The sequence below is a fragment of the Argentina silus genome (assembly GCF_951799395.1).
Source record: "Argentina silus genome assembly, chromosome: 19".
NCBI lineage: Eukaryota > Metazoa > Chordata > Actinopteri > Argentiniformes > Argentinidae > Argentina > Argentina silus.
The window spans coordinates 13,458,816-13,486,535 of record NC_139673.1 but is presented as its reverse complement, the minus strand read 5'-3'; the positions used below and the strand labels follow the sequence as shown (position 1 = coordinate 13,486,535).

The 27,720-nt window shown below is 48.5% G+C and overlaps 4 protein-coding genes across 4 annotated transcripts; 1 reads left to right on the top strand and 3 right to left on the bottom strand.

Moving 5' to 3' along the window:
- Positions 1–65: 65 nt before the first annotated feature.
- On the bottom strand, positions 66–2,380 carry mettl21ca (methyltransferase 21C, AARS1 lysine a). Its single transcript, XM_083691012.1, has 5 exons — positions 2,285–2,380; positions 1,722–1,894; positions 1,389–1,546; positions 1,010–1,127; positions 66–829 (listed from the first exon to the last, which is right to left on the bottom strand). The coding sequence occupies exons 2-5, from the start codon at positions 1,882–1,884 to the stop codon at positions 444–446; spliced, it is 825 nt and encodes a 274-aa protein (XP_083547138.1). The 5' UTR covers positions 1,885–1,894; positions 2,285–2,380; the 3' UTR covers positions 66–443.
- A 3,512-nt stretch (positions 2,381–5,892) lies between these two features.
- Positions 5,893–7,149, bottom strand: mettl21e (methyltransferase like 21e). Its single transcript, XM_083690918.1, has 3 exons — positions 7,000–7,149; positions 6,653–6,770; positions 5,893–6,380 (listed from the first exon to the last, which is right to left on the bottom strand). The coding sequence occupies exons 1-3, from the start codon at positions 7,120–7,122 to the stop codon at positions 5,953–5,955; spliced, it is 669 nt and encodes a 222-aa protein (XP_083547044.1). The 5' UTR covers positions 7,123–7,149; the 3' UTR covers positions 5,893–5,952.
- Positions 7,150–9,431: 2,282 nt separating this feature from the next.
- Positions 9,432–17,320, bottom strand: ercc5 (excision repair cross-complementation group 5; the record flags this gene model as incomplete). Its single annotated transcript, XM_083690892.1, has 17 exons — positions 17,240–17,320; positions 17,012–17,116; positions 16,520–16,695; positions 16,170–16,285; positions 15,941–16,042; positions 15,641–15,710; positions 15,391–15,534; positions 15,013–15,220; positions 14,551–14,849; positions 13,857–14,469; positions 13,412–13,722; positions 12,953–13,072; positions 11,899–12,112; positions 11,080–11,224; positions 10,679–10,879; positions 10,451–10,535; positions 9,432–10,016 (listed from the first exon to the last, which is right to left on the bottom strand). The coding sequence occupies exons 2-17, from the start codon at positions 17,097–17,099 to the stop codon at positions 9,432–9,434; spliced, it is 3,477 nt and encodes a 1,158-aa protein (XP_083547018.1). The 5' UTR covers positions 17,100–17,116; positions 17,240–17,320.
- A 408-nt stretch (positions 17,321–17,728) lies between these two features.
- tgfbrap1 (transforming growth factor, beta receptor associated protein 1) lies at positions 17,729–24,975 on the top strand. Its single transcript, XM_083691530.1, has 12 exons — positions 17,729–17,837; positions 18,539–19,252; positions 19,505–19,699; positions 19,893–20,047; positions 21,223–21,305; positions 21,738–22,079; positions 22,499–22,556; positions 22,688–22,831; positions 23,184–23,330; positions 23,632–23,791; positions 24,022–24,479; positions 24,675–24,975. Exons 2-12 carry the CDS (start codon positions 18,556–18,558, stop codon positions 24,861–24,863), a joined length of 2,628 nt encoding a protein of 875 aa, XP_083547656.1. The 5' UTR covers positions 17,729–17,837; positions 18,539–18,555; the 3' UTR covers positions 24,864–24,975.
- Positions 24,976–27,720: the final 2,745 nt, after the last annotated feature.

Here is a 27,720-nt window from a genome sequence, read left to right as displayed (position 1 = left end):
ATTTTGGGAGTAGAAATTAAAACAACCAGATGTAACGAAAGTCCATGTGCATTTTAATGCTGTATCAAAACATCAGCTATCCAACAATATTCAAAGCAAAGACAGCTGACTTTTATCGTTCAGCCATATCTCACCTTTAAGAAGGGTTCCTCCATGGAGACTGGCTCTGTCCAGAAACAACCCAGTAGACACCTGGTCGATATGGACCAGGTCTCTCCTGAAGAAATACATTTTATGTTAATGAGACTAACCTGGATAAATAAAGGTTCAATAAAAATGATCCACCGCACCCTGGTCCTTGCCCTCTGATCTGGATTATAAAGTTTTCACCGTGTTGCTTATGCCAGTCCAGTAATTTCAGATATAGCACCTTAAGGGTAGGGGCTAGAGGTCATTTCTGGACATGGCCACTGCCACCATCCACCATGCTTCCTGTGACTCTCCTACCCTCGTGATGTGGCCATAAAAATCTTCACCTCTCCATAATCAGCTAACAGTGTGGTGTGGAAGGCCTTCCTGAAGTCCTTTGTGAAGGTGAGGTCTGTGGGAAAGCGGACCTTGTTGGACCAGATCAGAGTGGTTCCTGGGCGGCAGAAATGTCTCATGGTGACCAGCAGCTCAGCCAGGAAGTCATGGTGGTAGACCACGTCGGCCCCCAGTACGTAGTCATAGTGATAGACGGACCTGGGGAAGGTGCGTTTCACTTCAGGACCCCAGGACAGTTCTGCTACCTTGGGTGTGTCTCTGCAACGCCCCTTAGTGTTCCTCATGAGGTTGGATGTCAGGTTACCCAGGATCTCAGGTAGGTCTGTGGCCGTCACTGAGGCACCTGTGGTGGACAAACAATGTTGGTTACACACTGACTAGAAAAGAAGTCAGTCTAGGGGGTGGTTTCCCAGACACAGATCAAGCACAGTCCTGGACTTGACCTTGCTCTTTAGTCTAGATCTAGGACTAGGTTTAATCTAGGTCTGGGAAACCAGCCCTGAAGATAGTTGGCCAGGCTTACCCAACAGACTGGCCACTATAGACACTAAGCCAGGCCCCGCCCCCAGCTCCAGAACCTCCTTCCCCTGGAGATCCACCTGCTCTTGGTGGGTCTCCAGGAAGTGACAGAGAGCCAATGCCTGCAGGAGAGGACAACTATATTATTATTATTATTATTATTATTATTATTATTAACTATATTCTCCTTCCACCTGCTAATTGAAATTGAACATTTTTAATTTCCTACAGGACCCCCTTAATTACGAGATGATGCATCTCAATGGGTTTAATACTGTCACCAGAATTACAAATAACAAACAATATTACTACTATATTACAGTATTATTACTGTATCATTAGTATTATTACTATACCAGTATCCCCCATTAGAAGTCACTCACTGCTGGCCAGATGACTGCGCCATAGGAGTCAATGGACTCCTGGATGCGGATCTCCTGCCCGACGTAGAAGTACACCTCTAGACCTGGTCTGGGGTATTGACACCGGGCCCAGGCTGGAATCTCCTGCTGGACAACCACCTTCTTGGTGTCTACCTCCTCTGCACAGAAATGAAACAAGAGAGTCATACTCTAATGTGGATGAATGATGAATCATACCATTATAATTTCCTGGGGCTGTAGGCCCACTGTACATCTTCAAATCTACAAATGTCAATTCACACAGAAGGGTTGAATGTGATTGTGTGCATAAAAATATATCAGTGAAATACTCACCAATGATTTCATCTTCTGAGCTACAGCGGGAATCGCTGTTGTCTGTATTGTCACTCTCCTCCTCTTCATAATCTTCATTATAATGATCTAACGTCTGCTCCTTCCATGCTGAGCTATTGCCACCACCCTCCTCTTCTTGACATGATGTGCATAAAGGATCCATAGAAATCAACCTTATCGAGTTGAGAGAAGTTGAATTTAGACAAGCTAAATAAATAAATAACTGAAATACAGTAATAAAAACAAGGCTTTTGTGTTCTCTCTCTCTCTCTCTCTCTCTCGCTCTCTCTCTCTCTCTCTCTCAGATATATTCTCCTGTTTTAACTCCTCCACATTCCATATCTATTTAACTCAACAACACCACACACTTCATATTAACACATCAACCTCCCTACATCACCCCAATAATATCCCTGTATGTATGTATGTCTGTCAACACACCTCTCACCAACTCTCTTAGACACTTCTCAGATACTTCTTATCCTACCTCCGCAGCTACCTTCTCCACAGGATTGAATACAAGCACCACTCAGGCTCTTTATCATTATCAAGCTAGCACCTACCTGCTGCAGTTCTTATATCTCTCTGTGGGACGTGGTTGGTTGCTGGGTAGTGAACTGAATGCATCTTGGGGTGTCACTCTGTGGAAGTTATAGAGAATCAGCATCCTGCAAGACACTCCCATCATCACACGGACCTGGGGTTATATTTAGAAGGTGGCCCTGTGAAATCAACATAAACGGAGAGAGAGAGAGAGAGAGAGAGAGAGTGAGAGAGAGAGAGAGAGGGAGAGAGGGAGAGAGAGAGAGAGAGAGGGAGAGAGGGAGAGAGAGAGAGAGAGAGAGAGATGAGTGATAATGGCTGTCTTGTTTTCAGACTGAGGGATACATTGCCCAATCTCTGTTTTTCCCAGCTAACCATTCCTCATTCCTCACATGCTATGATAAGGTAACACAGGTGAGAGAGGTTTGTTTTGGTGCATCAAGGTATGAGATCGGTGTATTTTCATCATAGCAAGTATGTTTGTCTTGTTTATGCCATATACCTGCATACGCCTGCCTAGTGTATGAATAGACGTGAATGCAGACAGATAGGTCTCAAGCACTGAGGCTTGGGCCAAGGGATAGATATGATTCTTGTGTGTGTGTGTGTGTGTGTGTGTGTGTGTGTATGTGTGTGTGTGTGTGTGTGTGTGTGTGTGTGTGTGTGTGTGTGTGTGTGTGTGTGTGTCTGTGTGTGTGTGTGTGCGTGTGTCTGCGTGTGCATGGATGTAATCTGTTGGACCTGACAATGATGGTTTTGGCTTGACTGGGACATATCGGTTGCAGCTGGCACAGTAGGTCTGGCACCACTGTGGATCTGATTTAGCCTCCTCATGGGGAAGCTTAGACATGAAGCCAGTACAACAACTCACTGGTCCTCTGACTTGTTTTGGAGGCTGGTGGAGCATTACAAAGAGCCCGCTCTCTGATTTCTACCTCCACCAGCCTCTACGAACCCCAGTGTATATGTTCCCTTATTGATATAGTGTTAATAGGGTGGACAGAGTAAGATCAATAATCTACAGTGCCTTTGGAAAGTATTCAGACCCCTTCACTTTTTCCACATTTTGTTGTGTTGTAGACTCAATTTAAAATTGATTAAATTGAAAGAATTTGCCATCAATCCACAAACAATACCCCAGAATGACAAAGCGAAAACAGGTTTTTAGACATTTCTGTAAATTTATTAAAATTTAAATACAGAAATACCTCATGTACATAATTATTCAGACCCTTTGCTATGACACTCTTAAAATTAGCTAAAATGCAAAAATGTCATCAACAAATCACTCAATAAGTTGAATTGAGTCCATCTTAATGCAAGGATAATAGTTCATGTAATTTTGGAATGAATGTCTTTGTTTTTATAGGGTCTCTGATTTGCATAGGAATCAATTACACACTGTGTGGATCAGGTTCTCATTACAAACTGAGCAATTGGAGAGGAACAAAACTGCTCAGGAATGCTACCCTGAGGCCTGGGGAGACTTGAGTCTATATATCTATAACACAACAAAATGTGGAAAAAGTGAAGGGGTCTGAATAGTTTCCGAAGGCACTGTAGAGTAAGACCAATTATCTACACTGACGAATTCTCATGAACAGTCATGAACAATACCTCGGCTACCAACATGGTCTGCCCTCGGCATCCTCTGCTGCTTCAAAACAAGCCAGAGTATTTGGCAGTTGGGACATGGACGTGTGTGTCCATCACCCCTCCTAGCCCCTCTGGCCCCAATCGCTTCAACAGAACAGCAGGTAAAGTAATACTGCTGGCATGCAGTCTGGTAGCACCCCAAGACAGGTCCTAATGGGTTTGAGGGGGGGTTGTAACCCTGACCTCTGCTACACCCCCCTCTATTTTCAATTTTGTCAGCATTTACCCGGCCCCCAAGCCCCTTGGTATGCCTCTGCCCTACATAGCTTGGTATGAAGGGGTAATCAGTATGATATACAAGGGGGCAAGAGAGGGTTATGGAGATCTCCCATCCCTGCTGGGCAAGTAGTCAGTGATGTCATAGCCCAAATCTGTAATTATTGGTGTTTATAAATGGCCTTTTAGAATATCCATATTTGGTTAGACGGTAGGAACTTGCGTCTATGACTTTGAGGGCAGCATAAGGTCACGAAAGAAATTGCGATGCAGCATCACATGGTATTCAGTGGCCATTTCATAAAGCTGTGTGCTTGTCTCAGATATTCCATTACATCATGTGTTGTGGTCTGTGTTTTACTGCTTATATAACCGTAGGTTGTGTGTGTATATCATAAATGACTCAGGAATCTCTCTCTCTCTGATCTATGGGGGTCTCAGTGGGGGGAATCTGGGGGGAATCCTACGACATACTCTGTGTGATGGAGGTGTGGTGTGGTGTTGTGGATCATGTTTTTGACCCATTACTTCTGTAACCTCTCCATTACCTCTCCCTCCTCTCCCTCCTCTCCTAGCTATAAACCACGACACAGCCACGGTGATACATGAAGAAGAATAATACCCAATAAAGAATATAACCTGAAACTGAAGAGGGATCTTCGATCCAGAAGAGATACGAGGCTCTTTAATTGTCATTGGGGGTTCTGCTCCATAGATAATTTGATTCATCTGAGAGGTGGAGATGGGCTATAAATTGAAATGGAGAGGGGAGGAACATAAACCTGATTCTCCCTAACATACTATAAATGTACCGTACTGTACTGTGCCTTGCCGTCCCCTAGTATCTAGTATCTTTATCTCCTATAAAATATCATTAAGAGTTGAATGACTTCACAATCAATCATTACTACATATCAAGGTGGAGAGTAGGGTATATTTAGATGCTACAAGATGAAGTGTGTGTTAGGGTGTTATGCCATAATGGTAAGATCAAGGGGTAATGTTGTGTTATTCTTATTTTGTGATGAAGAGGTCATTGGACATGGGATAATGTTGCACAGTGGGGAGCAATCTTCCTGTCAGCAGGGCAGCTCCAGGCAAGGGGCGACAGGAGGTGGCGGAATGTATCCCCAGCCAAAGGGAAATCCTTGGGAAAGTCGTCCTGACCTTTTGAAGCGAGTGAAACGGGAGAGACAGCAGGATGCGTCCCGGCTAAGACCTCTCTCCACACATTAGGCAGATCATCTTCTCCCTGCTTTAGAGTAGTCTACTCCTCATGGACTCAACCCCCCTCACACACTAGTTGTGTCTGCAGCCCATGACAAAGTCAAAACAATTATTCAGAAGAGTTTATTTTTCACGGGTTTGTCGTGAGACTTTTATTGAATCAGCAATAACTATATAACTTAACCATTACAAAATAAATATTTTCATTGTATCAACATATACAACACGTCCTGTAAAATACAAAGAAGTATATGTACAGAAGCATATCACCATAGTTATGCAGCAACAATGCAGTTACAGATACATATCAGTGCATGAAAACAATCAATACTAGCTGCCTATCATGTGAAGCAGTCTTGTCACTTCACATAAAGTCAAGTTCAGTTCTTTATTACATCCTAATAAAGGACATCTACATAAAATGTATGACACGCATACACACACACACACACACACACACACACACACACACACACACACACACACACACACACACACACACACACACACACACACACACACACACACACACACACACACACACACACACACACACACACACACACACACTCCCTCCCTGACTACCATCTCAGGCAGCCGCTCCAGAGTGGGGTAGCATTCTCTTGTTGTCCTTGCTCCAGGCTCGGTACAGTTTGATCCTTGAATTGGGCAGGTCATACAGCTCCTCTAGGTGGAAGCGTTTCTGGAAGCGTTCTACAAAGCTGTTCTCAGGGTCCAGTCTGAAGCGCATGGCCCACAGGATCTCTGTGCCTTCCTGGCACAGGTGGTCGAAGGTGTCCATCAGCTCCTCCAGGTAGTCGTGGTGGTAGACCACGTCGGCCGCAAACACGTAATCGAAGCGGCAGGAGGCCCGGGGGAACAGCTTCTCCACATCCGGCCCCCAGATGAGCTCGGTGACGATGGGCGTGTGTCTGCAGCGCCCTCTGGTGTTGCGTTGGATGTTGTACCTCAGGTTGCCCAGCACGTCTGGTAGGTCGGTGGATGTCACCTTGGCACCTAAGGACCAAAGATACAAACACACACACACACACACACACACACACACACACACACACACACACACACACACACACACACACACACACACACACACACACACACACACACACACACACACACACACACACACACACACACACACACACACACACACACACACACACACACACACACACAAACAGACAGACAGACAAGTTGCAACAACCTCCCACCAATAAGAGATTTGAGAGATTTTGAAGATACAAGTTGGTATATTAGTTAACTCTCACCTAATAGGCTGGTTACTATGGAGACCAGTCCAGTTCCAGCGCCTAGTTCGATGATGTTCTTGTCCAGCAGGTTGTATTCGTCACGGTTGGTGTCCAGGAAATAACAGAGAACCGATGCCTGGAGGGAGACCACAACACAACGTCCAGTTGAACGAACATGAACGCCAACTTTAATCAGAAGAGTTTATGGTAATGATAATAAAGTGGATGAACAAATCTAATTGTGGTGTTAAAACACGGAATAGTGTTTGGCCAGGAGTTTTTCCTGGTCAGGTCACATGGTCAGGATATTCTCCGGGCCTTCTTCATGTTGATCTGAACAGCGTTGGGGGAGAGTGGGATCGTACCGAGGGCCAGAGCACAGCTCCGTAGCAGTCTGTGGACTCTTTGATGCGGATCTCCTGGTTGGCGTAGTAAAACCCCTCCCACGTCTCCAATGTGATGAGAGACGGACCAAAACAACGCCTCATGATAGCCTTCTCCAGCTCCACGTCCACGGCAACACCTGCCATGGCAACAACACAGATAACTTCACACCATAAGGCTGACGTCATTATCCCTCTCCCCTCTCCCCTCTCCCCTCTCCCTCTGCCCTCTCCCTCTCCCTCTGTACAGTTTCAGATTCCAGAGGTGTCCTTTTACCAGAGCATAGCGCTCTCCCAGATGAACTTCCATTTGGAATGTAAAAGTCAGTATAGCCCAGAATGTCCCTTGAGTCCTGCTGGTTCTGCCCCCGTAATGTAAATCTCCTATGTGAGGTCAGAGTAACTGAACCAGAGTAATTGACCCAGAGTAACTGACCCAGAGTAACTGACCTAGAGTAACTGACCCCAGACACCAGTACTCTCATCTCTGCACGAACTGCAACATGTTTTGCATAGGGCCCCATAATATGTTGAGGGAGCCCTGTTTGTGGCCTCACTGACAGAGTTAAGCAAGAATGCAAGCAAGGCAGAGGAGGGTCCATAAATTGTTTTTATGGCATTTCTTTGTGTGTGTGTTTGTGTGTGTGTGTGTTTCTGCTTGACTGCAATGCACATAAACAAGTCTATAAACAAGCCAATCACTTAGCACCCAGAGAAAGGGCAGCAGGCAGTTTTTACTCAATCATAAATTGTCACACACATCAGCATAATATTTTACAACATACAGACAACTTCATTATCAACTCTAAGAGAGTCCCAGAATGACAAAGTGAAAACACATTTTTTTTTAATTTCAGTCAATTTATTCAAATTGAAATACAGAAATACCTCATGTACATAAGTATTCAGACCCTTTGCTATGACACTCTTAAAATGAGCTAAAATGCAAAAATGTCATCAACAAATCACTCAATAAGTTGAACTGAGTCCATCTTAATGCAAGGATAATAGTTGGATAATAATTTTGCAATGAATATCTTTGTTTTTATAAGGTCTCTGATTTGCATAGGAATCAATTACACACTGTGGAGATTAGGATGTCACGACCAACTCAGCACATTTCATAATTTTCTCTTGTTCCTGACAAACTCCCCAGTCCCTGCCGGTGACAAACATACCCATAACTTGCAGCTACCACTATTCTTCACACGAGAGATTTGCACCAAACTTAAATAAATAAAAAAAATATGGAAAAAGTGAAGGGGTCTGAATACTTTACGAAGGCACTATATGTATGTGTGTGTGTGTGTGTGTGTGTGTGTGTGTGTGTGTCTGTCTGAAGCGTATAACTACTTACCCTCTGTATTGGCCTCTTTCTCAGTCTTTGTTTCCTCCATAGACTTGGGCAGGTTAGTCTCCATAGGTGTGTGTGTTTGGGAGACAGGGTAGTCCTGTCCTAGGGGGGTGGGGGGAGGAGGTAGCAGGTAGCAGGGACACTGGGTGTGTGCCTCCTTGTTGGTCCCTTGGAGGTCCCTTGGAAACAATGGCCGGTCCTCAGAGCGATCCAAGTCTTGGTCGGATCAGTGGATAAGGTGAAGGTTGGCTGGCTGCTGTGAAGGACTGGTGTACCACCCCCCCCCCCCCCCCCCCCCGCCCCCCCTTCCCTGTCCCATGCCTTGCTACTCTAGCGGGGCTACTAATAGATGCAGCTGCTACGGTTCAAATGTGTCAGCCAGAGAGAGAGAGAGAGAGAGAGAGAGAGAGAGAGAAACAAAACAAAAAAAGAGATACATACTGATAGATTGAGAGAGAAGGTTAAGTGAGGTGGAGTTAGAATAGACTTTTGATTTGAGGTGTTAGATGGGGAGGGGGGGAGGGGGGGGGGGGTTAGAACATGGTATGGCAAGTATTAACAGGAACGAGCCTTGAAGGGACTGAACTACTGGCGTTGGAAACCCAGACATGCGGACCATGTGAAGCAGCCCCAGCCTGCCACATTCTGATGATTAAACCATCAACAACACAGAAAATATGATGAGGACTACTTTACATGTACTGTACTGTAATGTGGAGTTATAAATCTAGTCTATTGAAGAGTGACCCTAGGTCTAGTCTGGGAGTAAATCTAGTCCCAGTAAATCTAGTGTACAGTAAATCCTGTTATGAATTTGTCATTTGAGACGCACAGAAACAGTGATTTTGTAAAAAGATTATTGGTTTGGGACGCAGTGAGCTTCTATAACAAAGACATTTTAATTATTTCAGAATATACCCAAAGGTAAAAATACAGTACCTAACACCATCTTGGACAATTATATAATTCATGTTGCTTTATAACATAATTCAGAAGATGTTTCACAATGCTTTCAGTGCATATCCAAGAGAGGTAGTACAGAGTTCAAAGGTCAAAGTTCTCACTGTGTTGTCTTCCCCTTACCCCTCCCTCTTCCTCTTCCTCTCCCCACCCCCCTCCCTCGTCCCCTCGGTTTACCCTGGAACACCGAGCGGGCAGTTACCATAGCAACCCCGCTGTCACCCTCGCTATCCTCCCCAGAACTGCTGCTGCTGCTGTTGCCGCGGTTACTCAGCCCAGCCTTCACGGGGTTGGGCTTAGGCTGGGGGACGCCCTTATTAGGCAGAGGCAAAGACTTCCTCTCCTGGCTGGCCCCTCCCACACTCTCTAACAATCCCAGAGGAGGTTCGCTGACCTCTAACCCCAGAAACCCCCCTCCGCACCCCCCCACACCCCCAGACCCTGACCCCTCCTCCTCCACAGCTTTCTTACTCTGTGTCAAACCTGTCGCCTTCCCTTTCTTAGCCTTGGATGGGGAGCGAATCTTCTCCTCCTCCTCTTCCACCTCCTCCTCATCTCCCTCTCTCTCTCCCTCCCCCCTCTCTTTCCTCTTCATGCAGGTGACAGCCCTGCGGAGACGCTGGCTGCGGATGGCCTGCCTCTCCTGCTGCTCCAGCCGGAAGAACGAGTCGATGCGGAGCTGAGTCTAAGAGAGAGGAGGAGCCAGGCAGGAGAGAGAGGGAGGAGCCAGGCAGGAGGGAGAGGGAGGGGCCAGGCAGGAGAGAGAGGGAGGGGCCAGGCAGGAGAGAGAGGGAGGGGCCAGGCAGGAGAGAGAGGGAGGGGCCAGACAGAGGAGAGAGGGAGGGGCCAGGCAGGAGAGAGAGGGAGGGGCCAGACAGGGGAGAGAGGGAGGGGCCAGACAGGGGAGAGAGGGAGGGGCCAGACAGGGGAGAGAGAGAGGGGTCAGGAGATCAGTTACGTATTAGGATAGGGCACATTCTGTAGCCATGTCTTTTCCTCATATAGAATGCACTACTAACGCAGAGAGAGAGAGAGAGAGAGAGAGATACAGAGAGAGAGAGAGAGAGAGAGAGAGAGAGAGAGAGAGAGATACAGACAGACAGATAGATCTTGCCTTACCTGCTGTGTTTTGAGCTGTTTGATGACAGGTCGTAGAGTTTCCTCTGTCTTTCTGCTGTTCCAGCCAAAACGGTTCAGACAGAACGTTAGGATGGTTAAGGAACTAGTCATACACATATGCATATAACACACACACACGCACACGCACACGCCACGTGCACACGCACACACACACACACACACACACACACACACACACACACACACACACACACAGTGAGAGGATATTCCTTGATGAGGTCGAGGTGTGGGAATCCCCAGGAGAAGGAGCTGTCTGATTGGTCGACGGTGGGCTGGAGGTAGGCCTGGGCCACCACAGGGTTGGGGAAGCCAGCGTGTAGCTGGAGGGCTCTCAGCTTCTTCTTCACCTTGGAGTCCCGGGGGTCCGACACCAGACGCTTGTTCTGCTGGGCCTCGGCCCACCACTCACTGGAGCAAAGACAACAACAATTACACAACACATACACAGTAATAGTACATACACATACCTTATGCAATACACACACCCATGGCTTATACATCGATTGAAATCATCTCTATAACACAGCGACCTATAGACTAATAATTATCTTCATCTAGTATTTCACGCACGCACGCACGCACGCATGCACACACACACACACACACACCTGAACTGTGTGAGGGGTTCCATGCCCGACCCAGGGAACTCGTTGAGGATCTCCATGCCTGTGACATAGCCCACCCCTGGGACCCCCTCAGTGTAGTCACTCCCCAGAAGATAGGCCAGGTTGATCAGCTTAGTCCTGTCCAGCCCTGGAGGGTGGAGGGTGGTGGGGTGTGGAGGGGAGAGAGGAGAGGGGGGGGTCAAGGTGGGGGCAAGATTTTGTTCCAGCGAATCAAGAGACCCATGTGTTGCAACTAATTATAGTGTTTAATCCATGATTGACTTTGATGAGTTGTATCAGGTGTGTTAGCGTACAGCTTGGAAGGAATAAATGCCTGCCCCCACACCAACCTGCTGCTGGTAACAATGTGGAAGAACCCCCAGCCCCAGGAACCCCCAGCCCCAGGAACCCCCAGCCCCAGCTGTAGAAGTGTACCATTATAAAGCCTTGAATTCAACTTTTCATCAGCGGTCTGGCCCTTGACTCTGTCCGTCATCGCGGCCCCAGGCACCTGTTCCTATTTATTTAGAGTGTTGACACCTCTGAGTGATTTGAGATCATAATTATAGCTTTATCCCACCAAACCTTTAGACGCTTAGCTCTTTCACTACCAGTGAAACAGACACCCACCCACAGTCATTTCCAACTGAGACACTTAGGGTTGATTCATAACTGGAGGAGCAAGGGAGTGACTGTTGGCCCGTCGCCCCACACACACACACACACACACACACACACACACACACACACACACACACACACACACACACACACACACACACACACAGACACACACAGACACACACACAGCTGTGTACTAACCCAGTTGGTTCTGCAGGTCCAGGTACTGGTAGTGCTCTACGTATTTGTTCTGGCTGAAGAAGTTCTTGTAGACGTGGCGTCCTCCGAACAGCCAGACGTCACTGTCGTCAGTGATGGTCCCGTGGGTCTGGTCCAGCCGGTCCAGCGATGCGCACTGGGCCTCCGCCTCCATGGGCGCCACCAGGAAGGGCACGCCAAACAACCGCAGCAGCTCCTGAGGCACCACACACACACACACACACACACACATATATTGATTCACACGCACACGCACACACATATATATAGATTCACACGCGCACACACACACACACACATATAGATTCACACGCATGCAAACACACACACACACACACACACACACACACACAGACACACACACACACACACACACACACACAGAAACAGAGAAACAGGCCTTTGCATACTTCACTCTCTTTCAGCAGCTTATTATCCCCATGAAGGGGGGGGGGGGGGGGGGGGGGTGATAATGAAAGATATGCAAGTGGCAGGTGGCAGAGTGGCAGATTTATGAGGAAGAGGAGGGAGGGGCCATCCGAGAGGAGTATGGCATGGTCATAAAGATGATGAGTTACATTGTCTGCAAGTCTTGGAGGTCTGAGCTTTGGCAACAGTAGCTGGGTTTGCTCCAAGATGCAAACCCCAGCCTCTCCTCTACCACCTGCCTCTGGCAAACACACACACACACACACACACACACTCACGTGAACACGCTCCCACACATGCGTGTGGTTGTTTGTTACCGGCATAGAGGCATATATATATATATAATAATTATTATTTATTTTTTTATTTTTTTAAAATGTATTTTTATTATTAACAACAGGAGAGAACTTGTACAGGGGGGTAGTGGGGGGTGAAGAGGTCTCTAGGGTATGGGGTAGGGTTAGTACAGGGGGGGTAGTAGGGGTGAAGAGGTCTTTAGGAGGGAGCACAACAGCTGCTGAGTAGGGCTTGTGACTGTGTGGGTGTGGGTGTGGATGTGTGTGTGTGTGTGTGTGTGTGTGTGTGTGTGTTATCTGTGCCATCACACCTGGCTCTCTATGCACATCTGTCCGGTGACAGTGGCAGCGATCCTCTCCTGCTGCTGCTTCTGCTCCTTCAGACTGCTCTGCTGCGCCTCAAGAGAGCTCTCCAGCGCCACCAGCTCCTCCTGCAGGACAACACAGGTACTGCACTGACTCCACACAACCACAAACAAGACATACACTTTCCTCTCCATAAATGAAATGCAAATGTACAAAAACACCTCAGATACATACAGTAGGCCATCTGGTACTAGTATTTATTACCACCATCTTAGTCCTACTTCTGAGTTGTTGCACATGAATAAATACATGGTGAAAATTCATATCTCAAACTACAAGTGGTTTCCTGTTCAGTTTGTTGTTTCCTGTCCAGCTGTGTCTATCTGCAGTGTTGTGAAGTAGTACTTCACTATCTAACCTCCTTCATGCTTCTATAAATGATCATCCTCATGTATCTGACTTACCATGTCAATATTCTCCCACTCATTGGCTACTGGGGCAGGAGCAGGACTGGGCTCAGTGGAAGGCTGGGCCTCCATTTCTACATCGTCCTTCCCCTCCTTCTCCTCATCCCTCTCTTCTTTCTCCTCCTTCTCTTCCAAGGGGACATGTCTGCTGCTGAGAGCCTCAGCAGGGCCCCCCTCCTCCTCCTCGGCCATGTCTTCATGGACTCCCCCAGGCGGTAGTCCTTCCCCCACCTCTAGGAGTGAGTCACCAGCCTCCTCCTCCTCCTCCTCCTTCAGCTCTTCCCCCTCAGACACCTCAACGAAGCTCTCTGGTAAACAACAAAAGTCTTGAATACAACGTGTATATACTGTGGAAGATACAAAGATACACAAAGATAGTATAGTATACAAAGATAACTTATATGAACACTTTCACATCCCATTACAGTTTGTTAGGCATTACCTTCTGAGTCGCTGTCCTCAATCTTCACAATTTCTCCACTCCTCTCCTCCCTTGTACCTATGTTCTGTTCATTCCTCTCCTCCTTCGGGGAAGGCTCTGTCTTTGGGCTGTCCGCCCTCTCCTTCTCTCCCTTCGGACCCACGTCTGAGGAAGCCTGGCCCAAACTGACTGTGTCCGTCCATCTCTCTGTCTCAGTGGGTCTCTCTGTCTCCATCCCCCCCTCCCTCTCTTTCTGCCCCCCTCTCTCTGGCAGTTCCACTCTGTCCATCTGTTGGGTCAGTATCCCCCCCTGGTCCAGTGCTGCAGAGCGGAAGGCTTTGTTCATGACACCTAGAGCCTCCTCCATCTCCTCCTCTGAGCTACTTAGGACCACAGAGTCCACCAGGCCAATAGGGCGCTCCGCTATGCCTTCTCCCCGCCATGGGTGCTTCTCATTGGTCAGGGTCCCCATCAAGGATGTGTCCTCTCCCTCAGCCTCCTCCTCCTCCTCTGAACTGCTGATAACCAATCGGCTTGCTGGACGCGGGGCAGGAGGGTGGGGCTTAGCGGGAGGGCTGCCAATCAGGCTCCGGGGTTGAGGCGTGTCTTGGTCGTCCTCCTCAGCCAGAGCTTGCTGAATGGCCAGAAGAGTACGAGGGGACACTCCGCCACCCCCCTTCTCATGGCTGCCCCCTCCCTCACCCCTGCCCCGGACCCCCTCTCCCTCCTCCTCGCTGCTGTCAGCCATGGCAGCCTGGATGGCCTTGAGCGTGCGGGGGGAGGGGGGCGCAGCAGCAGTCTCACCCTGGGGGGAGAGGGAGGGTTTGGAGCGTTTAGGGGGTGAGGAGGAGCCCCCCGCTGCCTCCTCATCCTCTGAGCTCTCCTCTGAGATGGGGCGCCAGAGGGGCTCAGGTCTCCCTGCCCCCCCAGTCCTCTTCCTCCCTGAGAGGGGACCCCCGGACCAGGGCAGGGTGGCAGGCTGGCTGTCTGGAACCTTCTCACTCTTCTTAGGGGCTGGGGAGCACATTCAAACACACATGTATCACTCATTACATTCTTGGGAACACAAATATAGATGGATACTTTATTACACTTTAACTTGATATAAGAGAGGAAAATCCATACTAACATAATAACATAGCTCATTACACTGGGATAGAGACAACAACGATGCTACCTTTGATGAGGATGTAGTGGGCGGTGTCCTCTGAGACCAGGCGGTGTGACTCCACGCTGTGCCCCTCCCCCTCGCCCTCGCCTAAGAGCAGCTCCACCCCCCCGGCGCTACGCTGACACATCTCGTGCTCCACCCCTTTCAGACGCTGGTTCAGCGTGTTCCTCTGCAGCAGACCTGCCAGCTGGTACTGGGAGAAGTCCCCCGATTGCTGGGGGGAGAGAGGGGCATAATGTCGGCAGCTGCTGGGAGTGTGGGACCATCCCTTAGCTTTCTCTCATCTCTCTCTGTCTGTCTCCCCCCTGTATTGCGTGTGTGTGTGTGTGTAGGTGCGTGTGTGTGTGTGTGTGTGTGTGCATGTGTGTGCGTGTGTGTGTGTACCTCAGGAGGTTTTTGGTACAAGGTGCGGTGTCTCTTGCTTAACTCCTTCATGTCCTTCAGGATCTCATGTTTGACCTCAGGTGGCAGGTTGGTAAACTCCTCTGAGTTGATGTCCACCGAGTTGGGATCCTCATACAGCTCCCCCTAGAGGACAGGGCGAGATCTACCATCCATATCACACAGGGACAACAACCCTTTTCCAACACGCTCCATTCCCTGTGTTCCCATCATCACCTCAAGCGTATCTCACCTGATACTTGTGATGGGTGTCGGCCATCTCCTCCCACTTCTGCTCCTCCTCCTCCTCCTCCTCCTCCGAACTGTAGGGACAGGGAGGGGTGGGACACAACTGTAAGGACCAATGCCGATACACATTTTATCAGTTAAAAGAAGTCTTCAATCTTCAGTCTTCAATTCATTTTTTTTTTTAAAACAAATTTTTACAGTTGGGGAATGAACTGGAAATGTATATTATACATTGAAAATCCAAAAAAAAAAATACTGGGCAATTCTCCCATGAATCCAGAGCGAGCCCCATCCTCCGCCTCACCTGCCCCTCTCTCTCTCCTCGGGGGCTGGTAGAGCTGGTAGAGCGTACATGTCATCCACCTCTTCTCTCCTCACGCTGGATATGCTGGGCAGAGGATCCTGGCTATGGGCCACATAAGACAACAACAAACACTTCTCAATTCTTTCACATCACATTTGCTCCTTTCTCATCTTCCCCCTCTCTCCTCTCCTCTCCTCTCCTCTCCTCTCCTCTCCTCTCCTCTCCTCACCTGCGCTGCCCCAGGGCAGCCTTGATGGCCTGTCTCTTCAGGAAGGTCTTGAGGAGTTTCTCATTGGTCTGTTTGGACTCACGGCTCATGTTCTCCTTCCTCTGCCTCCGAATGGCCTGAGGGAGCACCACAGCCCGTCATTCACAACAGCACCACAGCCGGGTCATTTACATCAGAACCACAGCCGGGTCATTTACATCAGAACCACAGCCGGGTCATTCACAAGCAGGCTCAGCCTAAGGCAGTGCCTGCCACTGGTCTGCTGTTCATTCTGTTGTCATGTCATTCATTCTGTGTCCCAATTCATGAGGCGGACATGTGTGTGCACTCCCAAGTTGTCTGAGACGTACAAGTGTCTGCCTCTTCAGCTGTGGTGCATCGCCGTCGAACACGAAGACGGGCCTGATGCGGAAGTAGAGCAGCTTGCAGAGGCGGTGGAACAGAGTGAGGAGGTGGGCGTTCTGGACACTGTTCCCATCCCGGTCCCTGACCCCCTTCACTGCCTGGTTCAGCCATATACTGATGTCTGGATGGTGCAGATCAAGGATGTACTGTACATACACTGGGTACTGTCATAAAGCTCCATTACACACGTACGCGCACACACACACACACACACACACACACACACACACACACACACACACACACACACACACACAACACAGCACAGCACAGCACAACTCAGCACAACTCAACTCAACTCAACACAACACAACACAACACAACACAACACAACAGACACACAGACACACAGACACACGCGCACACAGAAAGAGGACAGAAAGAGAAAGAGACTGAAAGAGAACAGGGAAACAGGGTCCTTTGTGATGTAAGGATACCGACTGCCAAGATCTTCCCCTCCAGCGTCTCAGGGTTGATGGGCTTCCCCGTGCTCTCGAGGAGCTTCCACAGCCCGTGCACTCCCATGGCGCTCCAAGCGAAAACTACAAAATGTGAAATCAAATGACCCACAGTAACCCAAATCCTCGAGAAATTAAGTCTGTCTATTGTCTATGACTTGTAACTCAGAGAGTCGTAAAGTTGATGTATTAAACTATCAAACTCACCTGTCAAAGAGAGCAGAATAAAAGAGAGACCTATACAAACATGCACAAAAGAATACCTGTGCTAAAAGGCTTACTTTTTCACGTTATCTTATGTAGGTGTAACAATATTTTCTTTCCTACAAATATAACACTGTTGGAACACTGTTGTATGTGTAATGGTTCCGCATCTGACAGGGTTCATTTGATGGTTACACTTCAGACTAAGACGTTTCTATTTCCGTTTGCTGATTCTGGATCAGTTTCTTCTCTCCTACTTACATTCCCAGCCAGCGCTGGGAAAAAGTGCCAGCTGATCCAAAGTCAGTTGTATAATGCGGACATCATCTACTTTTAACAAGTCTGTTGAGGCCAACAACGCAGCTAAGGTTTGTATTCTTGAACAGACCCCCCTGAAAGCCCGTTGTAAACAGGAAGCACAACCTCCCACGAACCTGCTCGTCATAGGCAGAAAATGTAGCGGCGGCTGACAGCTCCCAAGCAGCTAAGCTACTGACAAGCTGAATCAGGGGAGTGGAGAGAAGCTATGCTGTGAAAAGGCCGGGAGGCCGTGATCACTCGCTATCCATCAGATATACAGACAGTGCCTACGGCTGGTGAGGTAGGTATGATCATAGTCTATGACACTGCCTCCAGCTGCCTTATACGGACCTTGAATGGCTTTCTAACTGAGTTGCGCTGTCAACTGAACTGCAGCACCGATTTATGTCTACCGGCCACAGTCTGAGTCATACATGGCTACAGCCAATCAGCTAACAGCTAATGTTAGCTAGAGAGCTAGTCTAGCTAGTGATAGCTAGTTATAGCTAACTACCAAGACTGATTCAATATGGGGCTAGCATTTCGCAAGAGGAAACCCGCTTGCTCGTAGATGGCTGTCGGATGACAGTGGTGATGATGGAGTCCTTTTATTGCTTTTCACTGCGGCACCTTGCTACTGTCGCTCTGGCTAGCTAGCTGTTGATAGTAGTACATTGTATTGGCTGTTGATAACAATGCATACTTAAGCTAGCTAGTCATCAGGGTGGGTATGGGCTAAAGCAGACATTATAGATACTTCCTGGTGTCTTAGCAAACCGCATTTTCCTTTTATATGTAGGTAATTACCTGTAGTCTCCCTTTGCAAGCTTACTTGTTGAATAGTGAATAATACTAATAGATTGTAGAGCATAGACAAATTGTAATGGAACCATGTATGCATTCGTAGGCTATTCAGCAACATCACCATCATAATATGTAGGTGTGTTATTTAGAAGTTTCTGAGTGTCTACTTGTGTCAACCACTGCCCTCCACTCTTGTAGTCGATGCTGGAGTCAAGATGAGTGTCAAGGCCTTTGAGCTGGTCCCTGCTGTGGAGCGGGAGCTCCTGATGGGCGACAAGGGGCGCATCAACATTGAGTGCATTGAGTGCTGTGGCAAACACCTCTACGTGGGCACCAACGACTGCTTCATACATCACTTCTTGCTGGAGGAAGTCACTACGGCCAAGGGGAGGCTGACGTACTTTGTCCAGAAGCTCCTGCACAAGTACCTGGGCCTGAAGAAACCCGTCGTGGAGCTGAAGGCCGCGTCGGCGCTGGAGCGCCTCATCGTTCTGTGTGACGCCATGGTTTCCGTGGTGGACATGGGCACGCTAGAGCCTGTGCCCTCCTCGGGCGGGGGCGGGGCCAAGATCAAGGGCGTGGCCGCCTTCTGCGTCAACGAGAACCCGGTGAACGGAGACCCGTTCTGCGTGGAGATTGGGGTGATCTCGTCCAAGCGGCGGACGGTGCAGATCTACATGGTATACGAGGACAGGGTGCAGCTGGTTAAGGAGGTGACCACGCCTGAGCAGCCCTGTGCCGTCAGCCTGGACGGCTACTTCTTGTGCCTGGCCCTTGCTACGCAGTACATGATACTGAACTACAGCACGGGAGCCTCCCAGGACCTGTTCCCCTACGACAGCGAGGAGAGGAAGCCCATCGTCAAGAGGATCGGCAGGGAGGAGTTCCTCTTGGCTGCCCCTGGTGGCCTCGGTAAGTTACTATAACAACAATAACAACAACAATGGTAGCTCTCGCTCCCATTCAACAGATCTCCTCACTAACACATTAGTCCAGAGAGGTATGCGCTGAATGCCTACAGTCCATCTGTATCCACTGAGTGATTCTCCAAGATGTTTTTTTAGGCAGGGTGCTAGGAAGTTCCAGGAATCAATATCACATCTCGCTCTCTCCCCATCTCCCTCCTCCTCCTCATCTCTCCCCTCTTCTTTCTTTCCACTGCAGGGATGTTTGCCAACGCTGAGGGGGTATCTCAGCGTGCCCCAGTCAACTGGTCGGAGAGCGTGATTGGAGCAGCTGTGTGTTTCCCTTACGTGGTGGCTCTGGATGATGGCTTTGTCACCGTCCACAGTATGCTGGACCAGCAGCTCAAACAGACCCTCTCCTTCAGAGACGGACACATCATGCAGGACTTTGAAGGTGCCAACCCACACTTTCTTAGATAATTTGCTCTGCTGCCCAATTCCGAGAGAGAGAGACTCTCTCTCTCTCTCTCTCTCTCTCTCTCTCTCTCTCTCTGTGTGGTCTACTGATCTCACGTATGTGTGTGTGTGGCTGTGTATGTGCCTCTTGAGGGTTAGATTGTAACCTGTCCCCATCCCGGTCCCTGTAGGGAAGGTGGTGCTAGCCTCCACTAAGGCAGTATACGTGCTGGTACCCCTCCCCTTGGAGAGACAGATCCAGGACCTGCTAGCCAGCCACAGAGTGGAGGAGGCCCTCACCCTCACAGAGGGAGCAAGGAGAAACATACCCAAAGACAAGTTCCAGGTACCAGCCAGCAGCTATTCTATTCTGTTGTATTCTGTTTGACTGTTGTATTCTATTCATACAGCGACAGCACACTCCTGTACATTCTCCTTCTACAACATCAGAAGGATACGTCCATTCCTCACCAGAGAAGCAAACACTTGGTCCAAACACTTGTGATCTCTCGCCTTGACTACTGCAACGTACTCTTGGCCGGGCTCCCTGCCTCCGCCATCAGGCCTCTGCAGCTCATCCAGAATGCTGCCGCCCGTCTGGTGTTCAATCTCCCCAAATTCCCTGTAGCAGCACGCATCAGATTCAAGACCCTGGTGCTCGCCTACCGGGCGGCAAAGGGAACAGCCCCTCCCTACTTGCAAGCAATGGTCAGCCCTCAAACCCCTGCCCAATCACTCCGGTCTTCCACCTCGGCTGGCCACCTGGCACCGCCGCCTCTACGTGGATGCAGCAGCCGCGCTACTCGGTAACGGCTTTTCACTGTCCTGGCACCCCGCTGGTGGAACGAGCTTCTCACTGCTGTCATGACTGCAGAGTCACTACCTGTCTTCCGCCGTAGATTGAAGACCCATCTCTTCAGGCTACTTAATCTTAACTGTCCCTCCTAAAGACTTCTTCATCCCCACTACCCCCCTGTAAAGTTTCTCTACTGTAAATAAATAAATTTAATTTAAATAAATTCTTCTAGCATTGTGACTGCCAATGGTCCCTGGTCCTAGCATAGATTACTTTTTCTTATGATGACTGATGGATAGATAATTCACTTACTTCGACAAATGTATTTGTTGTAAGTCGCTTTGGATAAAGGCATCTGCTAAATGCCATAAATGTAAATGTAAATGCATGCAAATTATATGTTTGGTGAGATATGGTGTGAGTATCAAAGGAACTAAATTATAAAAAAATTATATCAATGTTTCAGCAGCGTCTTTTCATGAGACAAGGCTCTCTAGAGTCTCGTTAAAAAAGAGATATAAAAAAGTCTTCTTTGTACTGTGTTTTATCATAAGCAGAACCCAAAGGAATTACTGCAGCTGTTCTGCAGTGGTTATTCCTTTTCACTTCCCTCCAGATCTCGCTGGGGTGATTTTGTACTTGTAAAATGTCCTGATCAAACATAGAACGTTTCAGATGTGTCTCATATTGTCTCACTCCTTCTCTCCTTCTCTTCTCCTCCCCAGATATTGCACAAACGAATTTTCCAGCAGGCAGGATTCATCCAATTTGGACAGCTTCAGTTTTTAGAGGCTAAAGAACACTTCAGGTAAGGAATGTGATTCTGACTCCTGTAATTAACCACAGTGCTGAATGGATACCACCTACTGTAGGCCCAGCTGCTCCTAGAGAATCAGATGGTAATTAGCCTTAATTACAGCACCAGTTAATTGTCCCATTAGTACCCATCTCCCTCAAAGGTCCTAACCCCTGATAGCCAGAGAGTTATGTTCCAATATCCACACGAGCTTGCTGCACAGAATGAAGCAATATATTAACCATGCATTCCTAGTGGTATGCTAGTATGGACATTGAAACACGTTAGGCCAATGTCCGTCAATTGCCACAGCTCCCAGTCTGTTCCCACGATGGTAATGCATGATCTATAAGCATTCTACACAGTAGGAGAGGCCTCAATTGAAGGGCCTATCACAACCCTTAGAATCCCCAGTCTTTCCTGACCTACCTCCTCAATTTCCAGGAAGGGTCAGCTGGACGTGCGGGAGCTGATCTCCCTCTACCCTCTGCTACTGCCGGCCTCCTCGTCCTTCACCCGCTGCCACCCTCCGCTCCACGAGTTTGCCGACCTCAACCACCTGGCGCAGGGGGACCAGGAGAAGGTGCAGCGCTGCAAGAGGTTCCTCATCACCTACCTGGGAGAGGAGCGGAGCACGGAGGCGGCCAACGGCTGCAGGGAGGACGTGGACACGGCCCTGCTGAAGCTCTACGCCGAGCAGGACCACGAGAGCCTGCTGGACCTGCTGGCCTCAGACAACGCCTGCCTGCTGGCTGACAGCGCCCCCTGGCTAGAGAAACACCACAAGTGGGTATAGCAGCTAGACGGCTATGTCTCAGTGGGTTTTTAGAGGTTTGGGAGTTTTTCCTGGTCAGGAAAAAACACCTGCCCCTAGTCAAAAGGTTAGGCGTTTCAGACTTGGAAAAATCACACCGTCTGCCTCAAAATCGTCTCTTTGAGTTCAAATTTAGATAGGAATTCTATGGACAAATATATGTCCTATGGCTATAAAACCAATCTTTATGTTAAATTGGCAGTCCTCTAGAGAGAGAGTATGAACAACTGGAATGTCATAATTCTCATATGATAATATATATGCTATAAATGACAAATAAATAGCCCAACGTTCTTTGCTATACCTGATTTGGAAGTGAGATTAGACCCCTAGATGAATATGCTAGGCAGATACTAACATACTGTGTTGTTTGTCTTCATCTGCCCATCAGGTATTTTGCCCTGGGACTGCTCTACCGTTCCAATGGGCAGGATTCTGCAGCTGTGCAGGTAAACATGCTGTTTGTTTGTTAGCAGTTCCAACAATGGTATATCAGATCTTAGGTCATAAGACACTGTAACTAACACCTCTCCTCTTCTCCACCCTTCCTCTCCGCTCATCTCCTATCATCTCTCCTCAGTTGTGGGTGCGTGTGGTGGATGGGGACCTTGCGGACTCCACCAGGTCTGACCTGTATGAGTATATCGTGGACTTTCTGAGTTTCTGCTCCAACCTGGACATGGTTTGGAAGTATGCAGACTGGGCCTTGCAGAGGGACCAGAGGGTACGTTCCAGCTTTCTAGAGCGTCTCCTCTGACTGCTGCCATAGTTATCTATCCTTCTCTGCCTATCCATATGTTGACAAATCTCTACTTTCTGGAGTAATGGTGCATTCAAGTGGTCTTCAGAAACTCTCAGCTTCCCACCAAAGTCTCGTTTATGAGATTCAGCATCAGATTTAGCTTGGAGCTCCCTATTGGTTGCAGAGTCGGAAATGTCCAAGTATCCTATTTCCGCGGAGCACTTGAATGTAGCATAATGACTCAACTGTTGAGAAATTAGGAGCAGCACAACCTACAATGCAAGTGGTGAGTGCCTTGTAGTGATGGCATGAAGGTGTTTGATCTGTCTCACAGATAGGGGTCCAGATCTTCACCAAGAGGCCTGTGAGTAAGGACCAATCGGGCCAGATGAACCCTGATGATGTCATCGCGTACCTGCAGAAGCACAGTCAGGCCCTGCTGCTCTACCTGGAACATCTTGTGTTGGAGAGACGCAGCCAGGTAGGAACGTAAACATTGTGACACTAGCTCACATCAGCCAGGTAGGAACGTAAACATTGTGACACTAGCACACAGCATCTCATTGTCCTAATAACAAATGAAGGCCAAAGTGCCTAATATTATAAGGCATACAGCAATCGTAATAGTTGGTGAACAGTGATTTCAAATGGTAATATTAGAATAATAAAAAAAGAAAACAGGCCTATTTGCTCCTTATTTCTGTTTTGGTGAACATCCTTCTGACGTGTTGTGTCTCTATCTCTCCCTGTTTCCTCCCTCTCTCGGTGGTGTGTACCTGCAGAAGGAGAAGGTCCACACACAGCTGGCGGTGCTGTACCTGGACAGGGTCCTGTCTCTCCTCTCCCAGTCCCCCAGGCTGGAGGAACAGGAGGCCACAGCCAGGGAGAGGCTCCAGATCCTTCTCAGGGAGTCTAGTCTGTACCGTGTCCAGCTGCTACTGGGTGAGCTCTCAGTCTATCACACCTGCCCCGACATTCTGTCACATGGTTGTTTACCCCCAAGATAAGACTAAGGTACATTTGACCCTCTGAAATGCAGCAGGTTTCAGCATTTCTTTGATTTGATCTGTAGAAGTATCTATAATGTCATAACTACCCTCCCTGGTAAGACCCAGGGGTACAGTATCTATGATGTCATCATCGTGTGCCCCCCCCCAACTACTCCTTCCCAGGTAAGATCCAGGACTCGGAGCTGCTGTTACTGGAGCGCGCCACGCTGCACGGGAAGCTGGAGGAGCACGATAAGGCCTTGAACATCCTGGTGCACCAGCTCAAAGACTTTCCCGCCGCCGAAGCCTACTGCGTATGGGCCTCCTCGTCACGGGACCCGGCCTACCGGCAACGCCTGTTCCACCTGCTACTGGGGGTCTATCTGGACCGGGACGTACCGGTACTGGGGGGGGGAGGCGACAGAGGGGAGCTAGAGATGGCGGCGGTGGATCTGTTGAACCGCCACGGGGAGGTGTTTGACGCGGTGCGCGTACTGAGCATGCTCCCCGAGGGCTGGTCGCTGCAGCTGCTCCGGCCCTTCCTGGGCCGCGCTGTGAGGACCAGCATGCACGCCTGCAGGACCTCCCAGATCGCCCTGGGGCTGGCCCGCTCCGAGAACCTGCAGCTGCAGCACGACAGGGTGAGAACAGACACACACACTCACTCACACTCACACTCACACACACACACACTAACACTCACGCTCACGCCCATACACGTCCAGTTAAATTCTAGTTTAACACCCAGCGTTGAGTGATTTAAAACAATGTTGCTGGCTTATGGAGGTGAGTTGTAAGCCCATAGTGTGTCTCGTCTCGTCTCCCCCCCCTTTCAGCTGAAGCAGCGGAGAAGCCCTGTGGTTGTGTCGGAGAAGAAGGGATGCCACCTGTGCCACAACACCTTCAGTGAGCCTGACTGCGTGTGTCTGCCAGGAGGGGTGCCCGTCCATACACACTGTGCCGCCCAGAGGGTTAGAGACTTGCCCACCAACAGACCACTAACCAATACCAGTAACCATACATGAGACCACGCCCACGCAAGCCCCGTCCGGGGCCAGCGTGGTGGTGGTGGAGGTGGGTGGAGCCAAGCAGCAGCTCAGACTGTGTATGTGGGTCACAAAAGATGAGGGGGGGGGGGGGGGGAAACAAAGCACATGGCTTCAGTGGGCCGGATCAGTGAATGCAACTGTGGAGCTAACCTTTGAACACAGAGCATAGAGCTGCCCACACTTCTCGTGTGTGTGTCTGTCTGTGTGTGTGTGTGTGTGTGTCTGTCTGTGTCTGTGTCTGTGTGTGTGTGTGTGTGTGTGTGTCTGTGTGTCTGTGTGTGTGTGTGTGTGTGTGTGTGTGTCTGTCTCTCTCTGTCTCTCTCTGTCTCTCTCTCTCTCAGTGTCAGCTATTTATTTCAGTGCCACTGTTCAAACACACCACTGAGACTGACTGATAGACTGTGAATGAAGTCAAACAACAACAACAAAAAAAACACACATCAACATCCAGAAACTAACATAATTTCCATTCAAACTGAATATAAACTTTGAAATGAAGTGACAGCTAGGACCTGTGCTGGTCCAGCACTAGGCTAGTCCAGTGCTAAACCCCTGCCTGGAGATGCAGTCCTGTCCTGCTGTGTTTGTGCTGGTACAGTTCTAAAGCGGAAGTGGGCTTCAGCCAATCAAATATGAAGGGTCTGACTAAACAGCAGGTCAGAACATGGATCTCCTCCATCACAGTGGCTCCTGTGGGATCTGATTGGATATCTGAGACACTAAAAGACTTGATGGCACAGTCCAGCTGCTCTGTTCATGGGATGGATAATCTCTGGGATGTACACTAACCTTTCTACTCGGGGGAGCCCCTACGTTGTTTTCCACACTACCCAGTGACGACTTTGCCTGTCTGCCTACAGGGCAGGCAATGAACATGATTTTTTCACTTGGTTTCCATAAGTGATCTGTTACCATAACAAACTGTTTGTTCAGCAAGATAACCTGCTAGAGTGGATGTTAGTTTGTTTCAGCGCTGGCCGGGTCCATTCATGTGAGGTGCATAAACAGGAGGACCGTGCTGTAATGTTTCACAAACCAAAGTTACGTACAGCATTGTCAGGTTAGAGAGAGAGCGAGAGAGAGAAAGAGAGAGAGAGAGAGAGAGAGAGAGAGGTCCGTGAACAGCATGATAGTGGGTCGAACAAGTCAAGGAATCAGACCATGTCAGAACATATTCATTTACAGGGAAGCATTCAATTATGCAAATCATCATTTTTTTCTTCTGGTTCTTTCAAATCTAATGTGAAAGCTGTTTGACGTTCGTACTGATGACCACTTTGGGAACATTGAAAGGGAAATACGATACAATGCAGCCTACTCGTTCGAAATGGTGGTGTGTGTCTTCTCGCATGCTTGCAAAGTCAGCAAACTCCTAAGACGACAACAGTTGATTTTTCAGTTAAAAACAAATGTTTGAATTTTTGATGTGTGAACATGTCAAACTTTGAAGCATTTTGCAATATATCATTGACGAGCACAGGCTATATCGGAACAACTTTTCTACATCCAGTAAATGCTTCTCATTCTCTCTGGTATACATATCTGGTTTGTTTTGTCTGTTGGTGAATGCTAGGCTAGCTGCAGTACTGCACAACATGCTTGTCATGGTCTTGTGTGTCTTTTGCTCTTTTGGAGATAGACAGTGCCCTGATCAAGAAAAGCCTTGCCTTCGATCCAAGCCCTCCTCATGATCAAACTGTTACTGCGTTTCTCTGAATAAAACCAGCCCATGGAGCAGGTATGGCTTTATAATGTAACCATACATGTTGTAAATGCAAGTGCTTTTCTCCCATTTGCACGTGGTCTGCTCTGGAACGTATATTTGTATTGTATGTCATGTGATTGAGTAGCGGTTGTTTTTACAAGAGAAGAAATTGCTCCCACATACTTGAAAAATAATGTCATTTGACTCATGTTTTTCTCTGAGTGTATGTAGAATGTTTGTGGGTGTGGCTGAGTACTCACTTGGCTGACTCCATCCACAGTGATTGGCCAGGGTCACTTTTAGGTCAGGCGTTCTTATTAGCCATGGACACGTTAAGCACAGTAACTCCACCCCCCCCCCCCCCCCCCCCCCCAAGAGTGGCGTTGTCAAAATGTACAAGCTGGGCTATTGTTAATCAAACCCTGTCTGAGATCATGCCCCACCCCTGTCTCATAGGTCTCCAACTCTTTAAGATATGAGAAGTGACTTGAAAAGAAAGGATGCTCAAGCACACTGGTATTCTACTCTGCAAAATTCCACTATCATTTAACTGGATCAAAAAAACAACTAAAGCTTTGGTCAACAGACATTTGTCAGTGTTGTTGGACTTTCCGAGAAGTGGCCATAGGGTTGATATTGAACTGGGCATCACTGTGTAAAAGGCACAGTACAAAAATACAGTACAAGTATATACAACTCTGGGTTGGGGAGACGGTAGCTGTGCACCGCACCCAATACATAAGTATTCTTTAACAGAGAAAAACAAGATCTCCATCCTTCTCTTCTCCGGTGATCAACATGGTCTCTATTCACCTCACCAAGCGTACCCCCTGACTAGCACACCTCTGATCATGTCAATATTGTATGATTCAAAATGAACCTGTGAAATTGTTATTGAATACTGCAGCTAAAACAGCTTTATGAATTGACTGCCCGATGGATAGAACAACTACAATGCCAGACTATAGACAGTGACATTCAGACAGATACAGAGAGTTGGAAAGCCTGTGTTTCACCTCCTAAGCTGATGACGGTGACTCCCTCCTGTATCTGTTTGTGAGATCACAGGGCTCCGAGGATTCTTGGCTTGATATGTCTCTAGTGCCTGCCATCTACGCTTCTCCAGAC